Source organism: Haemaphysalis longicornis, unplaced genomic scaffold (assembly GCF_048455015.1).
Source record: "Haemaphysalis longicornis isolate Haplotype H1 unplaced genomic scaffold, Haemaphysalis longicornis Haplotype H1 scaffold_8, whole genome shotgun sequence".
In the NCBI taxonomy this organism is placed as follows: Eukaryota; Metazoa; Arthropoda; class Arachnida; order Ixodida; family Ixodidae; genus Haemaphysalis; species Haemaphysalis longicornis.
In genome coordinates, this window is record NW_027526445.1 from 46,509,189 (window position 1) to 46,535,197 (window position 26,009).

Genomic DNA, 26,009 nt, shown 5'->3' on the forward strand with positions numbered 1-26,009 from the left:
ATTCCAGTAAAGCTCAGGGCGTAAGCTTGTACATTGAATTTGTGCGGCCTGTGCGTTTCGAGCGCGGCCTAGAAAATTTTGACAAAGACTGCGCATACATCCCTAGTCTAGTGAGCCACACAGCCTCTGGATGATTGTTTAAAGCCCACGAAACACAGTGCACCACAAGGGAGAAGGGAACATCAAAGGTGTCACCTTTGTAGTATGGCACCCAGCTGTAGTAGCGCCCCTCGAAGGCAATGCTGTTGAACCTGGCGCACTGCTCTTCCCTGAAGTCCTTCGTGTAGTCTGGGCACTCCTGGTTTCAAAGACATCAGCAAAGATGCAGCCTTCTTTGAAACACCACTCATAAATAATACAACAATGAAGAGGAATTCGCCAGACAGTGCAGTACTAACACACAGGGCCTTATGCCTAAACACTGTTGTGCACTATGGCTGATTGATTGATTTGATTGAATGAAGGGTTTAACGCGCCGACGCAATGCAGGCGATGAGGCCCGCCGTAGTGGAGGGCTCCAGATTAATTTTGACCACCTGGGGATCTTTAACGTGCGCCGAAATCTCGTACACACGGGCGTTTTTGCTTTTCGCCTCCATCAGAAAAGCGGCCGTCACGGCCGGGAATCGAACCCGCAACCTCATGCTCAGCAGCGCAACGCCTTAGCCACTGAGCCACCGCGGCGGGTTGTGCACTATGGCAAGCAGGGCATGAGATAGTTTGTGCAGATTGACCTAGTATAAGGTTCGTACGACTTCAAGCATTTGCTTCAGATCTCGGTGCAGAGGCATAGTTTTGCAGCTTGTGGCCGTTCAAATGCACCTGCCATGAATGGGCGACCATTCAGGCACAATGTGGTCAAATATGGTACCATTACTGGAGGCTATACCACTGTTTGTAGTTTAGCTCGCCGCGTGGGTTGTTTTACGATCACCACTGGTGTGGCAGTAAACAGACGCACACAGCCGATTGGCGAAGGTAGCCTTGTGGGAAATCAATGACAGCCACTATGGCTTCAGGTGGGAAAAAGCAAAGGAAGAAACAAAAATTTCCCCGATGCTGCTACAGTTCTTTCCAAGCTGTTGTCACAATCAGCCTTTATCTGCCAGCTCCACACGCAAGCTGTACGCAACTATGCTTAATAACATGCTTTGTTGGGCGTGTTAGTTCATGGCTTCAAAAAATTATAACGAGCGCAAAGGACGAGGACACAGAAACACAGTAGTCGGGCTCGTCCCGTCTACTCTGTTTGTGTCCTCGTCCTTTGCGCTCGTTTTAATTTTTTGACGCAACTATGCGCAGAAGTTGAGAGCATTTATGAAAATACAATACAAAAATGCCTTTCAAAGGGGCCAATATGCGAGCTCTGCACAAACTCCTAAGGCATGGTAGCAGAAAGCCGCCACCCGAGTATCAGTGCAAATAACAAGAGAACAGTTTTCAGTGCAGTAGACTGTTTAAGTTGTAAAGTAATGTTAACGACTGTCAAGGCGGGGAAATGTTCTGGAGTGTTCCCCCTCCCTCCCTTAAACCCTAGCATTATGACCCATACACAGGCACACTTTGTACAATGGCTGTGAATTGCATTATATACTGGGCAATTCTGAACATACTTGGATGGGAAGATGCTCAAGCTTTGACGAATTCATCACACAAGAGATTACAGAACATGCCGCTGACTGACAAAGCTGTTAGTTCAGATGGCTATGCATGAACAGCAGCACATCTGTTTGCCTGTTCCAAGTGGCGAATAAGCAGAAGCGAAAGTGAAAAACCACGTTGATTCAAAGCACCATGTACTATGCTTTTGAGCATTTATTTGATGTTGAAGGTCCTGCACAACATGCTCAGAGCACGGCACAAATGAAAGTGCTTGACAATGAACTTAAAAGTCCCCTCAGAGATTACAACTGCGCAGCAAAACAATCGACACTGGGGAAGCTGCATGTCCAGTTGAGTTTGAATTGTAGGCATAGAAGTCTTCACACGAAGGGAACCCACCCATTTGTAAATGTGCAACACAAGTGTCAGCCACGGTTCACTGAATGACCAAGTGCACCAACAACGCGTCTTTTATCAAGAACGTTGAGAGGGGCAACGCTTTTGGACCAACAACACGATATCTGCGAGCACTCTCAATCATCCTGAACGGCTTTCTTCCTCTTCTTCTTCGACGCCACAAGTCCGCTGTCATATTCCGATATCTTCATCCTCTTCACGGGTGGCTTCGCGCGTTTTCCCAGCTTGTCTACGGGTCCGAAGCGAGCGCCTCGCCTCTCGGGACGACGACCTGGAGTGTGCTGTGGTGGCTGTGAAGCCCATTGTGCTCCAAGCGTGCTTGGAGTTTCCCGCAAGCAGTATGCCTTGGCAAGGTGTCCCAGGTGCAGTGCCTTGAACGACACCACGTGTCTCAGGGCACGTGGGTACGACGCGTACGACCGGATGTGACTCAGGAAGCCCTTCTTGGCCATCGCCTGCAGAGCCGTCTCCTTGTAGACCTCACTCTCGAAGATGAGCTGCAGCGCAGTCACAAAGTCCTCCATCGTCTTGAGCTTTTGACCCGGGTCCGTCCTTGCCTCCAGTATCTGAGACTTGATGGTGAAGACCTTGAAAAGTACACTTTTCAGCTCCAACTTGTCCAGCTGAATGTTCCTCTGTGCGAGAACGTCGAGGAAGCCGACTTCGGACGGGAAGAGCAAGAGAACGACTTTTCCCTTGGCGCCGATGCGGGCAGTTCTCCCGGCGCGATGGACGTACTCTTCGGGTCGAAGCGGAACACAACACTGGACGATGAGGTCGACCTGCGGAACATCCAATCCACGCGAAGCCACGTCGGTCGTGAACAGGACGCCGGACGTCGCTTCTCGGAATCGATTGAAGACTTCCGCCCGGTCGTGCTGAGTCATCTCCCCGTGGAGTTTGACAAAGTCGATTCGCTTCTCCGTGTCCTCGAGCATGATTCCCAGGACGGAGGAGAAGAGTGCGTGCTGGAAGTCCACCGTGTCCTGAGTTGCCAGAAAGACGATGACCTTGCCGCGTTCGGCGACGACGCAGGTTTCCAGCAGTAGACAGCACAGAGCCATCTGCGACAGCTTGACGGGGACCTGGAGGTAATACTGACTCAAGCCGGGTGGCAAGACAAGCTCTTCGAGCTCCTCAGCACCATCCTCAACGGCGACGTCCACTGTGTTTGGATCTTCTAGAGCCAGGCCCGCCAGCCTCTCGACGCCTTTCGTCAACGTTGCAGACAGAAGCACACACGTGCCTTTCGCTTCCCTCTGTTCTTTCCACAGCGTGACGATCTTGGCGATCGACTCTTCAAAGCCGAGCTCCAGCATCCTGTCCGCTTCGTCGATCACCATCCAGGCAGTCTTGCTCAGGGAGAAGGACTTGGTGTGCTCCAAGTGGTCCGTCAGTCTTCCGGGAGTTCCGACGACGATCGCGAGCCCCTTGCGAAGCCGCGCCTTCTCCGACTTTTTTTTCTCCCCTCCCATCAGGACGCCCGGAACGACCCACGTGCAAGCCTTGCTCAGCTTCTCGAACCACTCGTAGGTCTGCAGCGCCAACTCTCTGGTCGGCACGATGACCACGGCACGCACGCCGTCTGTTCTTGTCAGCTTCGGCCTGATCTCCTGCAGGCGGTGCAGTATGGGAAGTGCGTAGGCCAAAGTCTTACCAGAGCCCGTGTGCGACTTGATCAAGGTGTCGCGGTGCATTAGGAGAGACGGTATGGCTAGCTTCTGGACTTCCGTGGCCGTCGTGATCTGGAAGCGATCTCGGAGGCAGGAAACAAGGTGCGGGTGCACGGAGATGTCGGCGAATTGCGACGAAGAGAAGACCGGTTCGTTCTTGGCGTCGACGACTGTCGTCTGCTGCACCGGCTCGGGTTCGGCGAGCGAGGCGCGGCCGTCAAACAGCGAAGACGCCTGCACGAAGTTTTTCGCCTTCTTTCGCGTCGGCTGTTCGTTTCTGCGAATCTCCGCATCGCCGTCGCTTGGGGCATCCGTTTGCCTATCGCGATTCCGTTTGTTCAGTGCAGTTCGTAGAGCTCCAGCTGTTTTCGGGGTCGTTCGCAGCGCGATGGGCTTTCTAATCACTGGAACGGACGGCGGTTTCTTCGGAGCACCTCCGTGAAAAGTTGCGGCAGCAGCAGCAGCGGGGGTCGCGAACGGTTTCCGTCTCGGCTGGAAGTCGGTGTTCAGGTTGAGCACGATGTCGGAGTCGTCCATGGCCACGTGAGGCAGGGGTCCGGTGGCTTCGCAACGGTTACAAGATCTGAAAGCAATCGTAGCGCTTTCCAAGATTCATGTTGGTTCACAGGACTCGTTTAGCATTGGAAACGCAGCGCACGGCAAATGCATGTCACAGGCAAGCACCCACGTTTCGAGCGAGCTGCCAACAAACGCACGCTGAGAACCGCAAAACGCGCGAGAGCCCATAACGGTACGCAGGCTTGGCGCAAATGCTCTTCAACGCGTAGCGCGCTGCGTTTTGCAGATGGCGCCACCGACTGACTAAAAAAAATTTTCCTTCTTTACATTTGCTCGACAGATGGCGCAAGCTGCGCGTAAGTTCGTTCAGCGCGGCTTTTGAATTTGAGAAAGACGCCTAGCTTTGCAATTCTCCGGGGAATGACTTTGCGAACGCGAGCGGTCGAAAACAGGTGGAAGGCCCATTCTCCAAGGCTGCTTCTAAGCAGGTCCTCAGTTCGTTCGCTTATCACGTACGAACGCGTGTCTCAGGTGTCTGCAAACACCTGACCCCGACCTCAAGAATGCGCTCGTTCGCTCGGGCTATTTCTAAATCGCCTATTTCGTTTGAACCAACCCTTAGGTTTCGTTGCGTCATTGCCATTTGGATGGGAAGGTCAGCGTACAAATCTCTGCTCGTAAACCCATAAAAATGACCAGGGGATGAGCCCGTTCATAAGCGTATAATTTTAGAGGAATTTAAAAAAACAACGTTTGGAATGGTTTTTCGACGCTGATAGGACGTGTAAAAAGTGCACATGTGCCTCAATAGACACCTGAACATAAGGTTACTCCGCGTCCTCCCAAAAACATAAAGCAAAGGAAAATTTGACCCTACTGTCCGGAACTAGAGGCTCTGCGCAGTTTTAGAGCATAGAATTTAGTCGCATATCTTTCCACAGCAAACTTCTGTTTGGAAATATTTTAGACCATAAGGGCAAGAGCAAGAAATGTTTAAATCGTCAAGTTCAGGAAACCTTTCAGGTTAGCAGCAAAAAAAATGTGTTTCTGCTTATTGTAAGTTTCGTTTAGGGGAAGTTATGGATGAGGCTCTGCTCACAACACTCGACAAAATTTTGTTCAGGAGTGATGTTTCTTAATCAAATATTTCGTAGCACGGAAAACTCATGTGACCCTTCGCAGTCCACGCTCATCGTTGCACTATAGTTCCACCGTTCTTATGGCCTCTCAGCTTTTCAACTTTTTGTTATCCCATTTATGTCATAGAAGACGCTCTGACTCCGGTCCGGTTCGACTGCAGGTTGTTGAAATTTTCGGAGCACAAATTTTACGCGTGCAGATATACCTTCATCTTCTTACGCGTGCAGATATACCTTCATGCAGATATACCTTCATCATCGATCTTCTGTTATTGTTTATTGGTAGCACCTTCAGGGCACGGTAATTAGTAGATTCTAACGCGCCCCCGATTCTAACGCGCACCCTATTTTCCAGGCAAAAAAACAAAAAAACTTGCACCTCCATTTGTAACGCGCACGGAACTTTGTGAGCAAGAAAAACGAATGCGAGAGAAACGGGTGATTTATTCCCCGAAGTAATCTCACTCGTCTCACTCCTCGTAGCTCTCCGAGAGCTCCTTGTCGCCTTCCGCTGACCGCAACATCTCGTCATTGGTGCCGTCAAGCGCGTTCGCGATGCCACACTTCTGAACGAACGTTCAACCATGTTCGATGGGATCGTGGCCCACGCCTCGCAAGCCCATCCCGCGAGCTTCTCCAGAGGCATACGCTTCAGCCAACCGCTCGTTGTGAACGCATGGGAGCCGCTCGTAAGCCGCGGAAGCGGCGCACCTTCGTTGCCGCTGCTGCCATTGCTGTTATCAAGCACGCAAGTGGAATAATTTGAGGATTTGTGTGAACGCCGAAAGAGAAGCCTAGGCGCCTAGATCCGAAAAATTGTTGCTAAAAGCTTTGGCGCCATCTTGAGATGGCGATGGCGATGGGTGGAACGAAATTTAAGCTGTTTCGGCAGTTTCGGTTTCGTATCCGATTCTAACGCGCATGCGATTTTTCGGCCTATTTTTGAGGAAAAAAGGTGCGCGTTAGAATCGGGTAATTACGGTATTTAGGAAAGTAGTAACGTTTACCAACACGAAAGCAAAGAAGAAACTTCAGAATACCGTGAATGCGGTGCAGACATATTAATTAGTTCTCGGTAATGTTGAATAATGTTGAATAGTGAGATCGCCAGCCGCGGGGAAATAATTTCAAGCTTTGTGCGTTTTCACGACGAGTCACCTTGTACAGAGGACCGGACTCGGCACTATGTAACTTAGTAAGCTCGATTAATGCTAGTCAGACTTATTCAGGACCACAAGCATGGCGCTCAAAGACGTTTTCAAGGGAGGAGGGGACCGTACGTATACAGGTCCAAGGAAACACAGGACGAGCGTGCGTTGAAAAGCTGAACAAACAGAGCATCAGAAAGAAATTCGTATAGCTTCGGTGCATTTAAACCCAAAACTAACATTCAGTTGCCGTCAGCACTGTCCAAATAATAGCGAAACTACAGCGTCGGGATAGCTCCCTCTTATTCTCGTTTAGTAGGACGATCACACATTCGCGCGCGTCCATTTGGTGCGCAACGTTTAAAGGTAGCAGTTATTTTCGACATAACTTTAGGCGGGAAGCTAGAATAGCATGACACGGGATCTGATTTATTAGGAGCTGCACAAGTGAGCAATGCAACGCTTACAAGAAGCAAAACAAGTGGAATGTTTGTGCGCGCGCGCGACGGATACTGATGTTGATTATTCTCTTCCTTACTTTGAATGCATTTTGTTTTCTTTTTGTTTGTTCTTATTGATTAAATCATCACTCAGGTTCACCTAATATACAAACTCTACGCTTGTCTAGAGCGTCAAGGAACCCCGCTAGCGGGTTTCTGATTAGAGAGAACTCAAGTATGTATACTGGTGCGACGATAATTGGAACATTTAATTTTTTTTTTTTTTTGAAAGAACCGCCGCTTTCTTCGGGCTCAAACTTCACACGAAGGTCGCATTTTGTAGTCTATTTTGTTTGACACTGGGAATAACGACGGTATTTACCTGCTTATTCTGAAAACAAATAAAAACTATTTTCGCCTATGGAAAAATGTCGGCTGATTTGGACGTGCGAGCCAGCGCAAGTTGATCATGGAACGACGGCGTCACCTCGGGTATGCAGAGCGAAACGCACGTTTTGTATTCACGGTAGGAAGGAGCCCATTGGTGCAGCAGACGATCAGAAAATGTGAAAGCGGGTTTTCTGATCGTCTGCTAGCTCGTTTGGCTCCTTCCTATAGGTGCATTTTCTGATCGTCTGCTGCTGATCGTTCTGCTGCTGATCGTTCTGCTGCTGATCTGATCGCTCGCTCAGGAAAAAACATTTTAACCAATTATTGCCGCACCACCCTGCACATGTAGTTGAAAAAAAACACGATGTGCGTATGTTGAACAATTGCTGCTTTGATCGATCCCGGTGTTTCGAGACTCGTCGGGTGTAATTTGCCAGTAAGAAAGGGCTGAAGTTGAAAATGTGGGGCGCGGCATCTCTGGCCCAGGGTTGAAAGTTGGACACCGGTGTTCGCCGCATCAGCCGCGAGTGGGCCACACACAAAAACCGCATCGTCAAGCCGGACCTCGTATACACTACTGCGCCACGTTCTGCTCTGCGTTAGCGACCATGTATTTGAATGCTCCTAAACGGAACATTTTATTCTTTTTTTTTTCAATCCCCACGAACACCGATGTACGTGCCGACCATCTCCAATGAAGTTGTGTTATGTTATTCTTTTTTTTATTTCTTTGTGTTGGTATAACTAACAGTTTACTGGTTGAATTTCCTTTTTTATTCTCATCGGTGTCCCCTGCAAAACGGGAAACTTGATCTTGAATCAACGCTTGTTTTTTTTTTTTTTTCATTAGGCAGATTTGTATTTCCACTCGCTGTAATATCGCCAGGAGAAGCTCGCTGTAAGTAAACGAAGCTTTCTCGCTCGCTTCTTTTTTTTTTTTTTTTAGCAGTTATGACGAGACACGTTAGTCACTGTTGGGAAATGTATTTAGATAACGTTGCGAGCGTAAAAAACAGTAACAGCGAATTGCACATCCCCCATCAATACCAGAAAACTAGTCCCAATTTCTCCGCTTACGCTCGAGTTATGTATTGGGATGCTCAAGTAATTTCGACACAACACGTACTACATCATTCCGCCATTTCGACAACCAAACAAGCACCAAAGGGCGAACGAAAACTACGCTTCCCGTATCGGCACAAACAAGAAAAAAAAACGTGTTCCGCGGTATACACGTGTAATCGAGAAACACGTACAGTGAGGGAGGGGAAAATGAAGGCAGCAACTTCCGCGGGTTGCAGCGTGGAGTCAACTACCCCGAAATTCCGACACCTCGAGTGGCAATGAACTCGGCGAGAAAAGCGTAGCAGACGACGCCCCACTGCGAGGTGTGCGTTGTCGTCGTCTGCCAATCACGCGTCTGACGCCGCAGAAGGCTCGCGAGCACCAACTCGCGCGCGCGCGCGCCTATTTTAAATTGCAGACGAGGCGCAGAATAACCCTTTGGCGCTCAACTCGAGGCTCTATATCTCCTCGGTCACACCCTCGTCTTACATATTCCTAAACACGCGCTGCCTCCCCGCGCTTTATGCTTCCGACATGCGTACAAACCTCGATTTTGTGCCGTATACAGCTAGAGTGAACACTAGCGTAGCGGTCGGGAAGAGACTGCGTGAGCGCCATCTTTGTTGCGTGAAATAAAGGTATACTGGCGAGCTACGATGCACTGCGGAATGAGCATGCGTACAATACAGTACAGGGATAATTCTTTCCACGGGAAGAGGGCAGCGTAATTTTAGCTACTCCACAAGTTAATCATTTGCAGTTCAATTACAGCCATACAAAAGCGGCATGTGATGCAAACTACTGATCCCATGCACTGCTACCACTCACGTGACTTGACGTCACACGTGAAGCAGTGAGTACACTATCAAATACTGATCCTTGAATATATATCACCACTGCGCTATTCATATGAAACACCCGAAATTCACAAGAGAAACCTTCTGCGTATAAATACACTCACCTCGACATTACAGGAGAAGTACCTCTTGGACGGACCGACGCAGCCGTGAGTTCCGTCAGCCCTGGCAGATAAGAAGAGAGCGAGAAGGAAGCAATTCAGTGGAACTAATTTGCGCGGAAGTGTGATGCCTTCACCACTAGTGCGCAGAAAAAGGGTGCACCGAAATGCTTACTGTCACCCAGAGAACGAAACCCTCGACACAGGCAACCGGTTCCGTTATAAAGAACACTTCGTTAAAACCGGGTATGATTTGCTCTTAGTGAACAGGGGCGGGTACCGCTATACTCTTCGAATAAAGCGATTTATTTATAACGATGATGTACTGCATGTTCGCACTACGCCAGGAGCACGCAAATCACACGCCATCGTCGACCAACTGCCGTCTTCTTTACGCCTGCACTGGCAACAAAGGCGAAGACGTATCGACGAGGCGAGATGTGCGGATCAGCACCACGCGGCCGCTGCAGCCGATGTACGCGTGACCGTTCTTTACGACGCCTACCGCAGGACGTCACAATAAACACACGGCGTCCCAAGTCGGGCAACAAGCGGGCCCTATTGTTTGCAATGCAGTCCGCATGAGCTGTATCACGCACACTCTATCCCCCCTCCCCCCCGCCGTTCTTGGCATTCACCCGCATTCGAGGTTATTTACGCGCATGCGTTGACAATACCGCTGAGGCCGAGGTAGCGGCGGACGCCCTACTTCTGTTGGTCGCATGTGCTGTGAGCTTACTTACTGCTTTGGTTAGATGTGCGTAATATCGCCTGTGTACGCGTAACGAACCAGGAAAGAGGCCGGAAGGGGGGAAAAAAAGACGAGAGAGAGAAAGCGGAACTGGCGTTGACTTGCGTTTTTTTTTTTTTTTTAATTATCCGCGGTTTTACCTCAGCGCCTGGAAGGGAAGATAAAAAGAGAGAAGAGTGACAGTTCGACGGGCTCTACGGCGACAGCTAGAGACGAGTGATGCGGGTGTCCCAACGCGACTGAAGAAGTGCGGGGACAAAGAGATAAAATCAAGGAAGGCTGAGGGGGAGATCAACAGAACGGGCGCAGGCCACAAGCCGACCCCTCTCTACCACTACTCTTGTGACGTTGAGAAAGAGAGAGAGGGCGAGGTGGGGGAGTGGAAGGAGGAGCTTGGAGGGCAGAGGTCGAAAAGGATGCTAATTTCTGTTTCCGAACTGCTTCGTCCGACAAGGGGAGAGAGGAAAAGGGAGACGATCTGCGATAAGACAAAAATGCAACCACAGCGGGGTCACAGATGGGGAAAAAAAGAAGAAAATGTCGATGAAAATCGGAGTATTTTTTTTTTTTAAGCGAAACAAGAAGGCCGACAATCACGACGTGAGCTTGGAAGAAAGCGGAGAAAGTAGAGGATGCCGCAGTAAAAGGAAGGGAGAGCTCAAACAGAGCAACAAAATGACGGTGACACGCTGGTACCGTGAAAGGGAGAGTGTCGGTACGCTCGACGCTGCCCCCGTGATAGATATTCGCACAATGGGAGCGCATAAATATCCCGCAACTTTTGTTCTCTTTTTCTTTCCCCTCTCTCGCGTGCAACCCCCCCCCCCCCCCCCCCCCTTCATGAGGTGTGAAAGATGAGTGGCTCGACGTTCCCTTCACACAGGCTGTACCGCATCAAGCAAATGAAACCAGAACAGCGCGGAGGGGCGAAGTGTGGTGTGGTGGGGCTCGCTTGAAACGTCGCCGCGCGAGCCCAGCGTGTGTCCCCCGTCGTGATAAGCCAGTGCGCGCGAGGTTGCGCAAGGCGCCCCCAGTTCCCGCGCCTCTGCCCTCCCCACCCCGGCTCCCGTCACCTTGCGGATGCGGCTGCAACGCCGGTGTATCGACGAGCGCGCGAAAAACTAGAGAATTGAATTACTGCTTCGTATACTTGGCCGATATCTGTGGGTTACTTCATTCGACAGCCATTAAAACATCGGAGAGCCTCAGCTTACCAAGACAGCAGCTTGAGGAACTAAAGTCTAAACGTGACGCAAATGTTCCTTCTCCGCCGAGTATTTTCGAGGACATATGAGTAGCTCTGAAACGTTCGCATGCCAGGTAACAGCCTGGCCAGGGGCGGATCCAGGCTTTTTCTTAGAGGGGGGTCAGCTCCTATCAGTGATGATGATGATGATAAGCAGGAGGAGGAGGAGCCTTATTTATTCACTGAAATTTCGGGAAAGCAAAAACACAAGGAATACAACAAGTCGTCAATTCACCTTTTTCTGCGACCTGAGTGGTCATCTTCTTGGAGGTTTAAATTCAAAAATTAAGGGAGGGGTCAGGACATCCGGACCCCCCCTCTGGAACCGCCAATGAGCCTGGCAGATCTCGTAGAGGCCAGTGCTCTGCCGCGGACAACCAGTGCCACCGTGAACCCCATCCGCCAAACTTTAAGCGAGCGGTGTTCGCTTTTGGCACATGATCCAAAGTTACAGACCCTTTTCTTCTTTCAAACTTTCATAAGACCCGAGGTGCATCGAAGCTGTGTTGTGCAAACCAAACGTGACACAAACGTTCGCTCTCCCCCGAGCCTCTTCGAGGACGTATGAGCAGCTCTGAAGCGTTGGCATGCGAGGTAACAAAACAGCCCGGCAGATCTCGTAGAGGCCAGACCGCTACCGGGCATCGTGGAGCAACATGAGAATCAAGAAAAAAGGGTGTAAAGGCCTCCCAACACCCTTTTTCCACTTATGCTACACCCTTTTCGGCTAAAAGGGTGTAAAAACGTTTACTGTGATATGATTTGAACCAGGATTCGCCGAACTTGAGGCGAGCGGTGTTCGCTTTTGATATAAAGTGACAGACCGTTTTCACCTTTCGGACTTTGCTAAGAACCGGAGTGTATGGAAGCTGTGTTGCGCAAATGGCTGCTTCTAGGACATGGACGAATGACGATGATGCATGGTTAAGCCCTACCCCTTGCAACGGCAGTGTCGGGCAGAATGCTGCAAGGGCGCTCACCGGAAGTCCTCGCAGACGCGCGTCTGGTAGGCGACACCTCCTCCGCAGGTCCTTGAGCAGGAGCTGCTGGCGGTCCAGGGGCCCCAGGGCCCGGACTCGTGGTACGAGCCCGGGTTCAGGCCCAGCGTCACGTTCTGCTGGAAGTGGTGGTGCTGGTGCTGGTGCTGCCGCCGCTGACGGCCGTGCCGAATGAGCTGCTCTCGGATGAAGAGGAGGGGAGAGAGAGAGAGGAAGCATATCCCCACGTTGCAATAGAGGGCATGCAGTACAACCGCAGAACAATGATGTAGACAACGTTAGCCTATTGTTCCCGACTATCCTCGTTGATTTTTCTCTCGCTATTTCTTTTTTTTTTTACGGGGATTTTTGTGAGAGCACATTTTTGGCGTTCTTTTATGGTGCTATGATTAAGCACGTTGCGCCATGAGAGTGAAACACACGTTATAGGCAAGCCGTTCTGGGGTTTACCTGAAGCAATAAAAAGATACGAAAGTTGGAGGGGTGCGCTTAAAGCGGAGTTCGATGAGGGGAAAAATTTCTAGATGACGCAGCAGGTTCAAATGCCTAGGAAAGCGAAAGAGAAACACACGATCTACCGTCAAACCCGGTTATAGCAAACTTTAATATGCGCAATTAGTTCGATATATCCAATAGTTCGATATAGCCGAACCCGTCTATAACGAATTCTTTTGCTACAAGTTCGCAATACCCGGACCCCTGCAGCCAATCTCACATAGAAAAACGAACACACAAAATGTATGCCTTTAGCTTACACAAAACAGTCCATTTATTGCATGCAATAAAGCTACGTTCGGCTTTAACTGCCTACTTCACACAAGAGCGGTAATTTTCATTTCCATTTTCTTTTTGGCGGAGACATCGTAATCACCACTTTAAGTCTATGTAATTCAATATCGAAGCAATATTGGCTGACTGGATGGGCTCCGTTGTGAGTCCCGTGCATCGGAAACAGTTACGGAAGGTGTCGGGTGTCACATCGCTCCATGCGAGTCTCAACATCTCAATCTCCGCTCCGAGAGCCCATACATTTCGGTGGCAATTGTAGGCGCGTCGAGTACGATACACCCGAAGAGAACTTCGTCATAAGGAATATGTATAGCTTGCATTTCCGTAAGGGACTTGGTTTTGTTCGTTATATAGCATAATTCGCTCTATCCGGGTTCGTTATAATCGGGTTCGTTATAACCGCACCGTGCGTGAACGGGCCGGCGCTGCCGGGACCGACCTCCGCGGCTGGTCGGCGTAAATCGCGGCAGATATTTGAGCATCGCTTTGAAAACCACAGCTACCTATCAGAATTTTTCATCACACTAACATCCACTTTCACCAATCTGGAACTTCTTTTCCACGACTTGTGTGATTTTAAAAAGCGGCGACAAGTTGTTGCTAATGCTGCCGCGACCTGCGTCGGTTCGAGCCGCACCGTCGGCTGTGTGGGCAGGCACGACGGGTACGTGTGCTTCTGCGAGCAGTTAACGCTTCACGATTTCCTGCTTTATACATTTCTTGCGAACAAGGGAAATCTAGAAACTTCACTCGGCGATCGTAGTAGTCCACATTGTTGATCGGGAAAAGAAGCCGCTGCTTACGCTTCGGTCGCATGCGTAATACACCACCACGCTCATGGTGTTTGCGGATAATCTACCACAGTGGATACGGTTACACAGTCACGATTAGGTCGAACTGCGCTTGACGCACTGAGAATTACCTTTAAATGAAGGAAATTAACACGAAAATACTTTTAGAACGCGCTTCCTAAGCGAAGTGTTACGCGTTGCAAGCCAACTACGCAGCGAGATAGGAACGGTGATCTGATCCTACAAGTGACGTCAAAACGATTGCAGCGCCGGCCTCTCCAGTGGTGGGCCTCGCGGCCAATATACAAGAAGAGGAGGCACCCTTCTAAAGCAGCCACTCACGTGTCTTCTGCCATCTGCCGGCGAGACTAGCAGCAGGAGGAAAGCCGCTAGGAGCAACGCTCCCCAACTCCTGCCCAGAGAGAAAGGGAGAAACGAAACAAACGTCTATTAGTGAGGTAACTGACACGAACTACTTTTCAAATGTGCAATGCGCAAAGCAGACAATACCTTCACTGCCGCCATTTTCCACACCCCCAAACGGAAACAAACTTAGCTCTAATCCCAAGCTGGTTCCTCCAATGAGGACCAGCTGAGGTCAGAGTTCAGGGAGGCGATTACGACTGAAGGCGACGCGCTTTAATCCGCCGCCGAAAAGACGAGCGTCCTCATTCTGTCAGCGATGTAGCCAGCCTGAACTTCGTCTTGTGTGCCGAGCCAGGCGCTGTCCACACCGCTCCTTGAGCCCGTCCTTGAACTTAAGATCCTCTGACTCTTAAATTTGTGCCGGGAAAAAAAAAAGGTAGTACTATACAAATACGTGGTTGCTTCGATAAGTAAATCTAACGGGCGGTATTACGGCTGTACACGGTATGGAGTGTGACCGAGTCACTTCCGACGTCGTTTGTGAGGGGTCGAATCATTTGGCCGTATGCGAGGCCGGTCGAATTTTCCGAAGGAAAGCTTATGAAAATGTTTTTAACAACAACGACGACCACCTCATTCCGGCTCCGTACGCTCTACTTAGGACGCCATAGTTTGACGATTGCCATACTCAGTGCTGGAAATTTAGAATTTGGGGAATGCCTTACAGGCAGGTTTGTCCGGTGAAGTTCTGCCCTCACAGCGACCTTTGCCTGCACTGCCGGGCGCCTTTCACCACGCTGACGCTCGGTCATGTATCGGCGGAAGGAGCCAAACGGTGTAGCAGACGATCAGAAAATGTGAAAGCGGGTTTTCTGATCGTCTACTAGCTCATTTGGCTCCTTCCTAGGTGCATCTTCTGATCGTCTGCAGCACCATTTGGCTCCTCGTTACCGTGAATCCCAAACGTGCGTTTCGCTATGCATACCCCAGGTGGCGCCGTCGTTTCACGTTTCAAGATCAACTTGCGCTGGCTCGCACGTCCAAATCAGCCGCCATTTTACCATAGGCGAAAATCGTTTTTATTTATTTTCAGAATAAGCATGGTAAATATCGCCGTTGTTCCCGGTGTCAAACAAAATAGACCACAAAATGCGACCTTCATGTGAAGTTTGAGCGCGAACAGAGGTGCGGTTCGTTGAGGAAAAAAGATTTAAAGTGTATCGTCGCACCACCCTGTACTTGCGTTGTAGAAGTTTTGATTATATAGTGCATGGGAATGTATTGCCTACTTTCGGGAATGTCATTCCCCGTGACACGGCCGAACGTCTTCACGAAACAATGGAGTCCAGAGCAGCACTTTGTGTAGATGCCGTTAAGAGGAATACGTACCTGGGTAGCTGATCATTTTTTGCTCTTTAATCATCATCGTCATCACCATCATCATCATCACCAGCCTATCTAAGCCCAATGCAGGGCAAAGGTCTCTTCTATTAATCTCCAATTATCCCGGTCCTGCGCTAACTGCGACCAATTTATCCCCGCAAACTTCTTGATCTCATCTGCCCACCTAACTTTCTTCCGCCCCCTGCCACGCTTGCCTTCTCTAGGGATCGACTCTGTTACCCTTAATGACCCTTAATGTTACCCTTAATATGAGCGAGCAATTAAATAAGATCCGATTGTTGGGGTATCAAGTATCGAAACGGTTGGTTGGGCGCTATTGCGTTATAAGTGACATATTGTTTTACTGCTTGTAAAAATTACTCGCTGGCACGAGGCTATCTTTATTAAGTTCATCGTTGTCACGCGTCCTAATTTTAGTGTTTTAATGTACGGAATAAAAGCAACTTTTCGTCTACATAACGTACCTAAAAAATGTGCGTTTTTTTTTTTTTTTAGAAGAAAAGGCGCGTTCGCTCAAGCACGCAGCAAACATCCTATCAGATGCCTGTTTAGAAAATAGCACACACGATCTTTTTATAGCTTCAAACATCTTCGTTTACCGGTTTCGGGAGCTTATTTACGCCAAGCTGAACATACTTCTCTCAAACGGACGGAGTAGAACACAGCATTATGCGTGGACGGTAGCGAATAATTCCAGTAAAAGTACTATTAATAATATTCTTTTCAATTAATTGGAACAACCTTGCGGGAAACACTAATCGCCGCGGGTTTACTCAGTAAAGCCTGTTTAGATGAATGACGCAACGATTAGAGCGACGAACCGAGATGCCGGAAGTTAATACCCGTACTACACTATGTCCGAATGTCACTTGAACCAAATGTCATTTTACTCAAATGCCAAGTTGTGCTGCTACACTAGGTTTTGAAATGCCATTCGGCTCAAATGACATTCGAGCCAAATGAGCACCGACAGAGACATTTGGGATTTCAAATGCCATTTCTATCCCTGTTGCACGCAGCGTGTTCGATCGGCAATAAAAAATATAATACTTCTGTACGAAAAAAAACAAAATAGTTTTGTGTGTGGATTTTTGCTCACTGTTCGTTTACTTAAAATATGAAATCAACATGTTTAATTTTCATGCTCTCAAAACCAGTGGGTCAGTTAAAAAAAAAAAACTACGCAAACAGCCAGCACATTAGAGTCAGAACTGGTGTCTCTTCCAATTTGATATCATATTACTGCCTTAGACTGCTCCTAAATTTGATTGTTGTATTATTGTACGAAAACGGAACGGGGCGACAACAGCGCCACTACCGCACGGCGAGCAATTGTGAAAGCTTTCAAATGCCATCGAAATTGTAGTGTAGCACGGCGGATTCTGAATGGCATTCGAAGCACCCCGTTTGATTCAAATGACATTTGGACCCTAGTGTAGCCGGAGTATAAGACTCAAAGCAGACGGGACGTCTAGACACGAGAGGTCACGAGTTTTCTTCGACTTGTTAACCACCGCAACATGCTAAGGCCGGGCAGTCTACCTGTGGGCGATATAGAATTACGCTCGTTAGAAAACTGATACTTAGTTTAATCGGAAATAATTACCACCGCGAAACCCGGTAGGTTGTTTATTTTTCGGAGAATGCTGGCGCTTTTGAAATAGCAACTCATTATGGAGCCTCTGTTCGGAACGTCGTGCGGCCGCGTATTATTCATTTTGAACCTACTTTTGATAGTTTGTAATTGCAAAGAACGAGATAAAAAAAATATTCGGCAGTTGCTTCTTAGCGCACGAGCGCGGTAATTTCCAGCCTGTTCGTAAAGATTTAGTTATCGTGCAGCAGAATACCGGTTACAGGAGTCTATGCGTTTATACTCTCCTCCCGTGGAGGGTCGTATTTTTAAGTGGGAGCGATCTAGGTTTCCCAAACGTATTTTAAAAACTTCGCTGCGAACTATCAGTTCACTGCAGAGAGAACCGAAACTATGACATGCCTAGTACAGTCGTTCTATCACGAAAGCGTGATATTTTCTGTAAGATATATGGTGTGCTTCAACAAGTGTACACAGAAGAGCTCCAGAGAACACGCCCCGGAAGTGTGCGGTGAGTTCGCTGATGCCCTCTCTCCAGATAGAAAAAAAAAAAAAAAGGCAGGCCTCTGCACGTGTTTGTGCGATATGGGTGTACGTTAGTTTAAGAGGACGCTCGCGAGTGGATTCGGCTGGCTCCTTGCGGCTCCAGTTTCGCGGCTCACCTGATGACACAATCCATTATCCATTTACTTCGTTGAAGCCTATATATCTGCATAGTTTATTTGTAAACTCCGGAAGAACAGAAAACTCGAGGCACCCGTATACAGTGGCCGCTTCATAGAGTATCATCCAATCCCCCAACGCGAATCGGGGTTAAAAGTATTACCACTCTCTTCATCAGACAACCGGACCCTTTCTTAGCTCCCACACGGACCCAGGTTTATGCAATGTTCTGTTCAACTGAACTGCTTTGCCGTATACTTTACCCTGAGATGTTCGGCGCCAGTTCGAGCACGGAGCGCCCATTTTGTGTGCCTCCCCTTCGCCACGACCACGCCGGGTTTTGAACCTATAGAGTTAAGTATAATGCGCTCGCATTGTTAAGAGGTGGTCATTATTTTTACCAGCGGGACCGCTAAATAGCCTGCCAACGTGCCGGTGTTCCCGGGGCTCGTGACGGTTGTAATGCATTCGGAACGGCCATTTCGCCGAAGGGTTTCGCAACGGAACAGCGCAGGGGAAGGCAATACGACAGCCAGGACTCCACGCGTGGCTCACATGTCGACGCAAGGGTACATCGCAACAGGTCACCCGCACAAGGCAACACCACAATAGGCAAAGTCTTCTCAAAGTGGCGGGAAGATTCAAATAGTGTGGCAAGGGCGGCCCTGCTTCAATTGCTGCAGCAAGCTACCGTAATTCGATAAGGATTTCTGTTTTTTTTTTTTTATCGCGGAATATATGACGTATTCGCTGCTCCGGATAAAAATCTGTCCGCTCGTACTCAAGCCCCTCCACCGCAATTCCTTTCCCCTTTGATATACTACGCTCTAATTAACAGTCCAGCAGTTATGTCAAAGAAGGTCACTGAAGACGGTCGAGCAGTTCGCTGCCCTCGGGGGACCATCAAACAATTCGAACAAAGAGAGGTTTCGAATAAAGCGATTTCGTTATAATGAGGATGTGCTGTGCGCACGTTGCTGAGGAGGACGGTTTTGTTGTTACAGAATTTGATATACGTTTGATTCCGGGGAAAACTCTGTCCTTGTGTACGTCCGTCCGTAAATGTGACAAAGTTTGCGATCCACAAGTCCGTCCCGGTCGGTATACCCTCAGGGTTCGTACAGGCTTCAAAAGCAAAAATGCAGGGGTCTCAAGGACTTTCAAGGACCAGAAAACAAATTTTCTAGGTCCCCGTCTAATGTTTTATCATTAGAAAATTTTATAACTTTTTCGACACAATGCAAACGTTTTTTATTGCACAATACCTAAGCACATTAGTGCACATTTAGATAGGCCCTAACGGGTTCGTGAATGCTCCCCCAGCTCTATTTTTTATTTCATGGTTGGCAGTTAAAAGTTTCTTTTTTTTTTGGTGTTTTGCTCAGGCTGTTTGATTTCAAAAGTTCGTTAATGTTGCATGCATCTCCTGCTTTGTCAGCAAAGTATCAGTTGAAAATAAATCCGCAAGTGTTGCTGCAAGGCAGGATGAAGAATGTGCACGTCCACCATTTGCACGTACAAGAAAATGCAGATGGAGCGTATGAGGCTCAGCAAACATGCAAGGAGCGAGCGTCCACAGACTAGATGGAAGATGCAAGACAGAGAACAAAAGCTGGCTTTCACTGGATTGTATAGTGACATGGATTGGATTGACAAGTGCCTGCTCCCAATGTTGCCTTGTAATTAAAAAAATTCACCAAACTTGTCATTTCACGCAGTACACTTAATCTTGATTGATTGATTGTGGGGTTTAGCGCGCCGACGCAACGCAGGCGATGAGGCGCGCCGTAGTGGAGGGCTCCGGATTAATTTTGACCACCTGGGGATCATTAACGTGCGCCGAAATCTCGTACACACGGGCGTTTTTGCTTTTCGCCTCCATCAGAAAAGCGGCCGCCGCGGCCGGGAATCGAACCCACGACCTCGTGCTCAGCAGCGCAACGCCTTAGCCACTGAGCCACCGCGGCGGGTTACACTTAATCTTGATTGTTACAATGTTTCTTTACATTTGTTAGCGCCTAAAATCCACGACAAACACTTTCAATTCTGGTGAAAAGACAGGGCCGTTGATTCTATCCGGAAAAATCAAGGGTTTTCAAGGACCATTTAAAAATTCCAGGACTTTCCAGGCCTTGAAATTGACACTTCTAAATTCAAGGGTTTTCAAGGACCTGTGCGAACCCTGACCCTGATTGGTAATAGATTATGGGGTTTAATGAGCCGAAACTACGCAGGTTATGAGGCGCGCCGTAGTGGAGGGCTCCTAATTAATTGTGACCGGCTGGGTATCTTTAACGTGCGCCGAAACCTCGAACACACGGGCGTTTTTTTTCGCTTTTCGCCTCCGCCAGAAAATAGGCCGCCGCGGCCGGGAATCGAACCCGCGTCCTTGGGCTCAGCAGCACAACGCCTTAGCCACTGAGCCACCGCGGCGGTTAGTCGGTAATGGTATACCCCCGCAAGGTAACAAAAAGTGAAGACCAATGAAAAGGTGTGTTGCAGCCCAAGTGCCGTATGGATCTCAGTCCGGCTATACACGCAAGTGGGTTAATTTGTTTGCATTTTATCGTATACGACGCTTATCTGGTTCTAAGCTTGACAGGTTGGTGGCGTACGTCTGGTTCGTTACCATAACGATAACTGGTTTCCCTGCAGTAACCGCGGGATGAGCCGCCCATATCTGAAATGGCGATGCGCATTGGGATTAATAGAGAGTTTTAGCAGTCCGTCTGTACCGTCATGTACGTAGTTACCGTGTTGACCGGGACCCGACTACGCCTGCGCGCGCGGAAGGGTGAGGAGGCACCCCCCCCCCCTCACCGTGACGAATGCGCGGACATGGCGAAGGCCGGCCCGAGGAACTAATCCCCCAACCGCGACGAATGCACAAGTGCCCAGACGGGTCCCGGTACACGGTAACTACGTATACGACGGAACAGACGGACGGCTAAAACTCTACACTCTTAAAAAAATAGGCCGGGGCATTCACTAATGAAATACAAACAAGTTACTTGTCTTAGTATATAGGTACTTAGTAATTGGAGGTAGTAAATGTAGCACTTGGCAGAATTACTAACCGAATTAAGCAGGCAGTAAGCACCACTACCCCCACTAGTAAAGTCCCAGCGATAGCACTCTTCTGAGCTACATGCGTTTACTAACTGACCATGCACAACACGACCTTAATGTGTAGTGCATACTACACTCAGCTAATTTACTAACCATGCAGTTGTTAGTGGACGTACAAAGCCGCGGGGTAGTAAGGTTCGTAAGGAGTTAGTAAATACGGCCGTTACTGCCTTTTTACGACCTTTTTTATTAAGAGTGTAATATCTCGCCGATGAGACTATAAGCGGCGGTCATCCTGTACTGCGCTTTAAAGGAGTACTGACAGGAAATTTCAAAGCTGAGATAACTATGTAAAACGCTTCCTTTTTATCAGGAGATATCTCCCAGCAAGTTTCAGCAGCAACCGTTCAGCGAAACATATTTAAAATCCATTTTAATTTCCGCCCGCACGAGAAAGCCCAGAGCGGGCCGACGTGACATCATCTGCTACGTGCCCCAAACTGCCGACGTCGGGGCTCCCGTGACGAAGCCGACGCGCTGGCTGTGGTTGGCGCGCGCTGCTCGGGCGTGTGTACACGTCATGGTTTTGGGACTGACGTCATGCTGCCCGGGCCTGTGGGGACGGCGAAAACCTCGGCCGGTCTGGGCGCGCGCGTGCGCTCGCTCGCGCGCGCTTCCAGAGAGGCAGCGATACGGCAAGAATGGTGACGTCATGTTATACATGTTGTCATGGCGGCCGCTCGGCGTTTTTCAGTCGAAACCGAAACTGGCACGAATAAACGACGCCGTAAATGAATGTTTACGCTGCGCTCGACCGCCTAATCTGTCATTCTATGATTAGTGGGCTGGTAGGCACGCATAGCAGCGAAAAAAACGTAACATAAAAATTTCGTGTCAGTACTCCTTTAAACATGAACAGGCGCGTCATCCCACGCGGGAGCGGGACAAGCGGGGGCGAAATTCCGGGCTTCGTTAATTTTACGTCCTCCGTCTCAGAGCGAGCGAGCTCAGATTGGCTGAGAGCAGACGACAAACCTGTGACGCAAGACATGCAAGGCCGGGGTAGCGTCACGAGTTGAGACGGACGCGAAATGGAGATTCTTGAGGCGCACACAACGCAGAATTCCGTCCCAGAGCCATTAGCCGGAGCGTTGTCCCGATCATCACAACAGCTAACTAAGCGGATTTTCTTTTGAAGCGAAGCTTTGCTAATTTCGTCCAGCGATTTTGTGGAGGATGCGCAAATGACCTTTCGACCGGAGACACACCCCCGGCAACACACCCCTCGAAGCGCATCGCGTGATTCGCCGGGCCCGCTGTTGGCGCCTGCGGGCGCCGACAGCGGTCGCCACCGCCGCTGCGGCCGAGGCAGCCGACCACCCCCGCAGCCTCCCATGCATGCGGCGCTGGGTCGTTTCGGGCAACGTGACTCGTCTCACGTCCGTCGAAGAGGAACGGTGCGTTCGCCTTGAATGAACGCCGCGTTCTCCCGGCCTCCTTCTGTGAGCGTTGCACGGAACCGAAGGGCTTTGAGACGTGGTCGGCAATACAGCTAAATCAAAGGTTTAACCAAGCAAAACCAATTACTCAGCCAGACTAAGCCAAGCTTTTGCTATGCATATCCAAGGTTAGATGAGATAAGCCACAGCCGTTTATTCTTTTTTTTTTCACAAGTGCAGTAACGATTCCAGCTTAAAGACAACCGGCATTCACGTTCTGTCATTCACACCATTAACCTCAAAGAAAGTGTGCACTTTTTTACCATTACCACAGCCATCAGTACAAATGATGAAATACCGTATCTTTGCGATTGTAAGCACCGCCCGATTCTAAGCACCCTCCCCAACTTTCGGGGAAAATATTTGAAAAAAAAAAAAAAAAGTTTGCATGCGAATCTAAGCACCCATGTTAGCAATTATCGCAAGGTGGATTTCCGACGCATGGAAGCGGGCCCGACTCGACGTCGCGGTCAAGTCATTTATGAAGTTTTCAATTACAAAACACTTTAACGGAACAGAAGACAACCTGCTGGAACGTACTGAAAGCGGCGGCCTCGAACGGACACACACAACGGACTCGAATGGTTGTGAGGGTGACTGAGCATCCAACGCACGCGGTGGCTTCACTGTGTCTACCTATTTTTTCTTTAAGATGTTCGCCAAATAAAACATTATTCCTTGCGCCCGTCTCGCCGCGATACGGCCACGAAAACAAGTAGCTTAGGGGGAGGGGGGTGTAACTTAGGTTTTTTGGATATAAGCACCCATTTGGGCATCGCGATCGTGGAAGAAAAGGGGTGATTAGAATCGAGTAAACACGGTATGTCCCGCCCACGAAACATGAGAATATTTCAGCGACCACTACACAAGCTACGCTTTACAACGACGCCACGCTGTCCTATGTGCTGACAATGCTGGACACCCGGTCGCTCAACGAACAGAGAGCAATGAGGACACTGGTCATGTCTTTTGTTATCACTCGGGACTGTTATAGCGCTTATCAGTTTTCTTACGTTGAGTGACCTATGCGATTGCCTCTAAATAAAGGCAGTCTGTTTTCGTTTTTTTTTTTTTTTGCTTTCCCTTTTCAGCTCTAAACTATGAACTATCTTTCCTTATTGCTGATTGGTAAACCTTGGAAAAACATCTGATTAACATATCAGCTTGTCCTTGCCCATTCGCTCATCAAAACGCTTCCGTAATAAACATTTTCCTTGAAGTTGACTCCCCTACAACACGACAATCCCCTTCCCCCCTCGCGGTGGCCACAGTGGCTTTGAGCAACACCCTTTGAGACATTCGTTTTCGAACTCATGCAACGCCGCGTAGATACCGGTGTATATGAGAAATGTGAGAAGAAATAAGCACGAGTTTATGCTTCAGTACGGCTCGGTGAATTAGATAAGTTTGGATAGCGAACTTATGCATTAAGTTGGCGACACTTTCGTTATTCTTGGCAAAGCCAATCTTACGTAGGGATACATGCGGATTGAGCTCCAACTTTGGATTCTCTAAGATGGTTTTCTTTAGAAAAAAAAAACCTACAGGACGACATCGAAAGCGGCTGGTTTTCCCGGTGAAATTTATCTCCAAACACAAATCGAACGACCTCACACTGATTATGTAAAAACGGTATCGAAATTTGCCGGTGTATCTCCGTGGAACTTTGTCTCTCCTGAAATAAAACTTTCGTGACCGCACTAAAAATACTTAGTGAATAAACTAACTGAACTAGTTAAGGTACACAAATAATCTCTACGTTGAAATTCGCTGTTCCTTTTTTGTACTTAGTGCTTGTTTTGTGGTTTTGATGAGTAATTGTATAATATCACTGTATAATGATTGTTTCGTTCTTCTAATGTATAAATACACGCTTACACGTAACCAAAGAGAAGCATTGTTTAACACGTTTTATTCCCACTCTTATAAATTTGATATACTCGTGCTCAGTCTTCTTATAGTTAAATATTTTTGTACCTGTTTTTAATCCCCCCGTGCAAACATTCGGCATTAGTAACCATTGTTTGTTGCCCATGTACTTACTTACAAGAGGTCCCCTCGCAACCTCGTGCTATAGAACCTCCTCCTGTACATTCACCTACGTATTCTATTTATAAACACACGATACACATTATTCTTATCTACTAATCCACGATGTGCTAGGACGTCCCCCGAAAATTCCCACTGTAATGCACACAATGTGACGCGTACATTGATTCATCTTTTAAGTATGCTTACTTTTTTAACCAAAGTCAAACTTGGACAGCAGACCGCAGAAAGCGCCTCGGAAGAAGAGACCGACTTACGTTCCTGATGTGGAAGCTGCCATGCACTACACCCGCGCGCAGCGGTGAAGGCTGGAGTCCCGCGAAAGGTCAGCCGTGATGGCGAGTGGGCAGGGACGGGGCAGACGAACGCGTACGCCAGAGTCTCACGTCCCAATATGCAGAAGCATAAACGTAAAAACTCGGATCGGCCTCTAGATGTCAGGCAGTGAGGTGTTGGGGAAAAAAAGCCACAGAAATGACGGACGATGCCCTCGCGGCGCCTGCCTCTGACCGACGCCGAGATCACTGAACGGTTTTCAAGGGAACGGGGGAAACCCCTCCATCCCGGGAAGGCCTTGTTATACCCTCTCCCACAGCCTCCTCCCTTTCTTCGACCGGGGGCAAGAACGCCCCCTAGTTGATGAAATAACAACACGTCTCTCCGCACGGGCGGCACACGTGACCCGTGACGTCATTGCTTTCGGAGCACAGCTCCCCTTCTCACTTCCTTCCGCCAGTCCGTCGCACAGCTCGACTTCATTCAAGTTAATTGCCACCGAGAAAACCGGAATTCTTTTATCTTTCTTGTTTCTGTTTTTTTCTTTTTTTTCATTCTCGGTCCTCCTCCCCTCTAAACCCACGCACGGCGTCTGATTCAAAGATGGCGCCCAGAAAGTGGGGAGAAATTTTGCGAGCGGTTCGTACTTTCAGTTCCGGCGAATCAAAGATCGGACTTCCGGTCGCGTCCAGTTTCTTTTAGAGCCACGCGTGTAATCGCTATTTTTATTTTTTGTGGGTTGTGATATCGTAAGCGACAGTAACTCCGCCACAACGGACGGATGCAGCGGACACCATGGCGAGAAAGCCCTGGATGAATGGTGCAACCGAGGTTACGTGACAGCAGGACATGTTGAAGGCAGAGAAGAAAGAAGTAAATTGGGGCCGGATTGCGTGACAAATCAGCGAGGACGCAGTCGAGACAGATGGCCACACAGCGGCCGGATCTGCAAGACAGACTGACGGGCTTCCATTCATTGCGCAGCGGTTCAATAAACTCTGTCGCGAGTTTCCGTTTAGAGAGACTACGAGCAACCCGCACGTCACTTCCGCTGGCGTAACAGTCGGACGGCTTAGCCCGAAGCGTGCTACCAAGTCAGATATCGTGTTCTGCGAGGTTCGCAGGACGTAACGAACTGATTCATCCTGTCAGACTCCACTGGG

At 49.0% G+C, this 26,009-nt stretch overlaps 2 protein-coding genes across 4 annotated transcripts in view; both read right to left on the reverse strand.

Annotated features, from left to right (window-relative positions):
- LOC144150127 (papilin-like) overlaps positions 1-26,009 on the reverse strand; it is a 247,241-nt gene that overhangs the window by 86,956 nt on the left and 134,276 nt on the right. For 2 of the 3 annotated variants that reach the window (XM_077681955.1, XM_077681953.1), the window contains exons 1-5: positions 24,828-25,099; positions 14,269-14,338; positions 12,329-12,522; positions 9,355-9,415; positions 196-298 (exon numbers count right to left, since the gene is read on the reverse strand). In XM_077681955.1, coding sequence (XP_077538081.1) covers positions 196-298; positions 9,355-9,415; positions 12,329-12,522; positions 14,269-14,338; positions 24,828-24,850 — 451 coding nt within the window. In that variant the 5' untranslated portion in view covers positions 24,851-25,099. Of the gene's footprint in view, positions 1-195; positions 299-9,354; positions 9,416-12,328; positions 12,523-14,268; positions 14,339-24,827; positions 25,100-26,009 lie in introns of those variants that run through there. The other variant, XM_077681954.1, reaches the window with a different exon arrangement.
- Positions 1,784-4,443, reverse strand: LOC144150026 (ATP-dependent DNA helicase DDX31-like). Its single transcript, XM_077681811.1, has one exon. The coding sequence runs from the start codon at positions 4,227-4,229 to the stop codon at positions 2,136-2,138; it is 2,094 nt and encodes a 697-aa protein (XP_077537937.1). The 5' UTR covers positions 4,230-4,443; the 3' UTR covers positions 1,784-2,135.

Bases quoted from the DNA above. Each gene is read 5' to 3' on its own strand.
- LOC144150026 (XM_077681811.1), bottom strand. From the start codon at position 4,229: ATGGACGACTCCGACATCGTGCTCAACCTGAACACCGACTTCCAGCCG.